This window comes from Montipora capricornis, chromosome 10 (assembly GCF_036669925.1).
Source record: "Montipora capricornis isolate CH-2021 chromosome 10, ASM3666992v2, whole genome shotgun sequence".
Lineage (NCBI taxonomy): Eukaryota > Metazoa > Cnidaria > Anthozoa > Scleractinia > Acroporidae > Montipora > Montipora capricornis.
This window is the reverse complement of record NC_090892.1, coordinates 32001932-32007477: the sequence shown is the minus strand read 5'-3', so window position 1 is coordinate 32007477 and position 5546 is coordinate 32001932. Positions and strand designations below refer to the sequence as shown.

General features: G+C 50.0%; 1 protein-coding gene across 1 annotated transcript; it reads right to left on the bottom strand.

Annotated features, from left to right (window-relative positions):
* Positions 1–2648: 2648 nt before the first annotated feature.
* Positions 2649–5321, bottom strand: LOC138020671 (uncharacterized). The gene has a single exon (XM_068867609.1). The coding sequence runs from the start codon at positions 5319–5321 to the stop codon at positions 2649–2651; it is 2673 nt and encodes an 890-aa protein (XP_068723710.1).
* Between the last annotated feature and the right edge of the window lie 225 nt (positions 5322–5546).

Sequence of the window (5546 nt, the reverse complement as noted above, 5' to 3'; positions counted from 1 at the left end):
CCAGGGACGGCGCACTCCGAGAATATCCTAATACACCCTGACAAGACGGGTGACCATCCAGACGATTGGAATACGGGCGGATACCTGTGCATGTACGTGTTCATAGCTATGAATCCTACAGGCAAGGTCAAGACACGGAGAGTGCAGGGCTGGACTTTGTGAAGAAGATCATTGACACGTTGGAATAGACGATACAGGACAACCTGTGGGTTGGGGTGACGCTCTACATGGACGTCACGGAGAATGGTCAGTCAGTGAAGAAAAAGACGACCATTACGTTCAAGTGGGAAGACGACGATCTGGTGTTGGACAATACGTTTATGCACAATGTGTCCACTGGAAGTACTTTGGATTTGTCGCCGAGTTGGCTCTGAATATGGGTTGGTTGAAAGATAACCCCGTCCATGAAGGTCATTCATCTTATTACAGTCGAGGTCTGTCTTTAAAGGATATCCCAATAATTTTGCCAATGGTCCTGTGGGTGTTGTCGCAGAGGGTCAGGGATGGACTTCCCTGTTCATGGTCACGACGAGCGCTTACAACTGGCGATTCGTACGCAACAACGAAGCGTTCGAGAACTTCAAAAAGGGCAAAAAGTACGGTCGAACGTCCCTTGTTTGTCTATGCGAATCTTTGTAGAGAGTCGATGGTTGGAGGACTCTTACGACGAACTGCTTCGGACGTTCGTCTGCGACATTTTGCTCTTTTTGAAGTTCTCGAACGCTTCGTTGATGCGTACGAATCGCAAGTTGTAAGCGTTCGTCGTGACCATAAACTGGGCTTCCTGGTACAGGGAAAAAGGCGAAGAGGCATGGTGGGAGCCGCGGCATGTGCAATACCATCGTCTTCGGGGATCTAGGATCGAGACGGTGCACGTGAGTGCGACGGAAGTGGACGGACGTCTCGTCGATAAAACGACCACCATCTGTCTACATTTTCGCCGTTGTCATCATGGGCTGTATCGTCGTAATCAGCGATCCAACACGGGAGTTCCCTAACAACACCGCGAGTCTCTTCAAGATGAGCTTGCCCGAGGTCACTCGATTCGACGGAGAGTGGGAGGTTGGTCTGGTGTCCATCTCCATGCCCGACGTTGGGTCGGATCCGAGTATGGTGATGGACAGTACAGATGACTATTTGATAACAACAAAGTTTCGTCTAAGGGACTCTACAACCAACACGCCCTCACCGCACACGAGTTCTGCCTAGGCCTCTGCTCCGGTGTCGGATTCATGAAAGCCCTCATTGACAAAATGGACTGGTAGATAACGAATACATTGGCCGAAGACGCTACTGATGGGGACAGCATCGAGGAGGCAAAACGACCGACCTTCCAGTGGGTAGGACAGGGTGCTATTCTGGAGAGAAAAAAACTGGCTGATGTCAGGTGGACGGCGGCGATGTACAATTTGTCATCCAGTACTTACTGTCGTACTGTATGGGTTGGCTTTCAAAAAGTGTGGATGGAAAAGTGAGTCTGGGTCCTAACCTCAGGTATTCGTTTCACGACAAGACCACTGGGACAGCGACTCACCCTACTACCGAACTGGATAATGGACGTCTCTGGATCCTTTAGCCTAGAGTGAGTCTGTATCTTAGCCAGGCTGTGGAATGGAGGTTTACGAATCTGAATACGGCCTTTGGTTTGTTGGTTCTCCACTCTGCACCGAGAGGTTTTCTCTGCGTACTCCGGTTTCCCCTCTCCTCAAAAAAACCAACATTTGACTTGAGTTGTGTTAGTTGTTAGTTTCGATTTACAGTGTCCCCAATTAGTGCTTCAGCGCTAGAACGACTAGACACAAATAAAGTTCCTTTCCTTTTTTTCTCTTTAGTACTCCAACGTCGTGAACATTATTGGTGTACTCGGTGGATAGTAACATTATGGGTGATTCGTCCCATCCACTGGTACGAGAAGTGCATTATAGACGAGACGGTACGGGTGTGATCTTCTTTGAACTGGTGCACATTCAATGGATGCCCATGCAACGTCCTTATTTAGACCTGATCGAAGTCAGTCTAGGCCAGAGCAACGGGAACCTGGTCTCTTTTGGAGACTCTGGTATAAAAAGCAGGAACACCCTCCAGAATAAAAAAGGAGACGCATCATGCGAGGGGTCTGGAGTCACAGAGGAATTGATCAAGATTGCATCGCATGTGTTGTTGAATTCCTTGCAATAGGGATTCCACGCAGCCGCCAGTGGCAAATCGTTATACATGGCAGAACAGGTCATAGGACAATCTTTGAAACGGGGTTTGAAACGAAAAGCTGGAAACGAAACCAATGCACTGAAAAAAGTTACTGCAGTGTTCTACAGTAACAGTAGTACTATAGGGGAATATAGACCGGTTTGAAATGGAGCGTTCTGATTGGTGGAGAGCAAAAATTAATGAGATGCATCGTCTTCTGATTGGTTGAAAATTTTGTGTCCGCCATTATCACGTGCACACGTGAGGAGGATTGGTTTAGACGGCGGGGTCAAAGTCCAACGTCGGGGGTCCTTTGTTAAAAGTATGTAAAGAATGTGAAAAACCGGGGGGAACACTTAAGAGACGGTTCTTTGTTTTTCTCGAATCATGAAACGGTTTAATCAACAATTTATTTTACAAGCGGAACGTGTGAGGAGACCTGGTGTCTAATGACCTCGTCCCTAAGCAAATAATTCAGCTGAGACTTCAGCGAGATCCAGATCCTCGTCGGTGAACCGTTCGTAACCGTAAGGGTAGGTCTGGGCAGTGGTGGGATCCAGAACCCATTTGGAGTAGACGAGCCGGTAGTCTTTGTGAGAAGGTTGTGTTTCTAAGGTGTAGGTCTTGGCATTTCTTTGAATGGTGTGAGATTGCGTGACACGGGTGGTACGCGGTTCGTCTAGAGGACGATGCAATTCGTCCAAGGTGTTTTGACGCAAGACGTTATAATTCAATTGAGACATCCCTTCGACGTTGAGGGAGAAACCGCGGACCTTGCATTCTACTTTTCCGTTCTTGGTCTTGTAACCGTAGTTCTTAGGACCTCCCGAACGGAATCCCACAATGTGATCTCCAGCGTCGAGTTCGCTTTTGAAGTCGCCAAGGTAGGCGCCTCGTGGAGGGTCCAAGGGTGGGTCGCCAGGACGATGGAGGAGGACGACCGAGTCGGTGTCGAAGTAGAGGACGCGTTCGCCAAGATGATCGAGTGCTTGATAGAGACGGAGTCTGGCATGACAGGTGGTGAAGGCGGCTATGAAGATGTTGAGATTGGGTGAAGGCAGGACATCGTGCGTTTGTAATTTGTAATGGACTTCGACCCGGTCTTCCGTCAGGGAACTGATGTAACGGACATCGTGTTGATCTCTGTCGAGGAATTGGATGAACGGTTGAGGTTCGGTGAATTCTCGGACCTGAGTCTTGTTGATCCGTTGCCCGAACTTGCCCCACATCGAGTTGAGCATCATCTTGGCCAGGGCTCGGAGTCCAGGGTTCTTTTGGATTTTGGTGGGATGGAGACGAATGCCTTCCTGAGCATAGTACGCATCGACGTGAGCTTGTTTCTGAGCAGGGGTGGTACATCCTTCGGGCCAGCCGCTGGCTTCTTCTTTGATTTGGAGCCACGTGTCCATGTAAGATTTGAAGAGTCCCGTGCATTGATGGTCGAAATGCCATACTTCGTGTACGTGTTGAATGACGTAGCCTTTCTGTACGGCCATGTCTAGTTCTGGGGTGCACCAGGTACCAACGAGGGTACGTTCTTCGTCCGTGTGATGACAGGCATGCGTCTTTTCCAAAAGGGGTTTGGAAATGTTCTCTTCGACACAGGTACGACATAAGGGAAAGGTGAGCTTGTCGTGACTACGGTAAGGCAACACGGGATGGTAGAGATGTGAAGGTGGAAGGACGGTACATTTGGCCAAGCCGAAATAAGGCGAGAGATCGGTGGTGTCAGGTTCGTACAGGAAGATGGGATTTCCGACAGGATAGGTGCCGTACTTGTTGACCCAAGGATACAAGGATGTGTAATCGTCGTATTGGATCTCCTCCTCTTCCTCGATGTGAGCGTAGAGACGTATGGCATTGGTCCGACCCCCGTAAAAAGCATCTCGTGGTTCGAGGGGGGCTTGGAGGTTTTGATGGGCTAGAAAGTCTATAATGTCCTGGTTGGATTCTTTAAGGGCGTTCCAGGTACATTCCCACATGCCCACGAATTGGTACCCGAGCGTGATGAGGAACGTGCGTTTTTTGTCGACGAGAGCACGGACCTCGTCCATGGTCTGATCGAGCAGAGTCGGATGCACGTCGGTGCGTTGGGGATAGCAGGTCCGACATCCGTGCCAGAAGCACCCGTAAAATTCGTAGACGGTCTTGGTGTCGGCATCGTATCCGTCGACCGTGTATCGGGTGCCAGGAATGTGGTACTCGCCCTCGTTTCGAGCATGTCGGATGCGTTGGCAGTGTAAGGGATGATGATCCGCTACGGCATGCCCGTAGGTATAAGCCATGGCTTCATGGTCCTCATGTTCTTCCGGCGAGAGGGTCAGCCAGGCTTGACGTCGTAGATTGCGTTCGCACCAGGTCAACCATTCCATGGAGGCCTGGGAATGATTGACACGACGTCGCCATCCTAAGAGGGGTTCGGAAGCAATGGTCTCTTCTTCCATACAATGCATGTGCAAGTAGAGATTACAGGCGGAGGCTACTGTCATTTGCTCAAAAGGATTGAATTCAGCACGAGCTTGAAAATCCTGCATGAAGGTGAGGCATCCTTGTTTCAAGAGTTTCACGTCCGATTTGCAGTACGCCAGGAGTTTGGCTTGGAAATCAAAGACGACCTCTCGTGTCACTTGATCGTCGTACCAGGTGTCGAAGTCGCGACGTTTCTTGATGGACATCCCGTCGGGCATGTAGAAGGATTTGTCAGGAAGCTGGCCTATGTACGTTTGATGCTCGGGGGTGTTGAACAAATGCGGAAAGTGTCCTTTCTTGAGTTCGGTGAGCCCAAACGTCTTGGGGAAATCGCTCAGTGGCATTTGGAAGAAGGAGAGCGAATCGATGAATCGTATGGTTGTCTCTTCATGAGCGTAGGTGAGTTGAAGGACTTTCCCACCGTTTCGGATTTGTTCAATTTCTCTCTTTTGCCGGTGGAGTTCATCGATGACGGGATAACTGTCGTACCCTTTAAAATTATGAGCAATCACCGTCAGGGGTCGCGTTCCGTCTTCGGTCAGCGTTTCTAACCATTCCAGAAAGTGAAAGAGACAGTCGTGAGGATCTCGGAACGAAACGGGACGATCGTCGTCTTCCGTCTCGGCCACCACCAGATTGGGTACGTGACGTCCCTCGACTTGCATGCTCTCGATGTCAAAGAAGACGTGTAAGGGCGGCTTCTCTTCGTCGTCATCCTCATCGTCCTCGTAGTTATCGCCCGCGAGGAAGGCGTTCAGTTCAGCAGCCTCGTTGGCTAAGAGAGGTCCCAATCCCCTGGACAGGATCCTGTCGAAGGATTGTTGTTGTTGTTGCTCGCGTCGTCGTTCGGCGGGAGTCTTTTCCACTTGTAGGAAACATCGATGGTGATG

Bases quoted from the DNA above. Each gene is read 5' to 3' on its own strand.
- LOC138020671 (XM_068867609.1), bottom strand. From the start codon at position 5,321: ATGCAAGTCGAGGGACGTCACGTACCCAATCTGGTGGTGGCCGAGACG.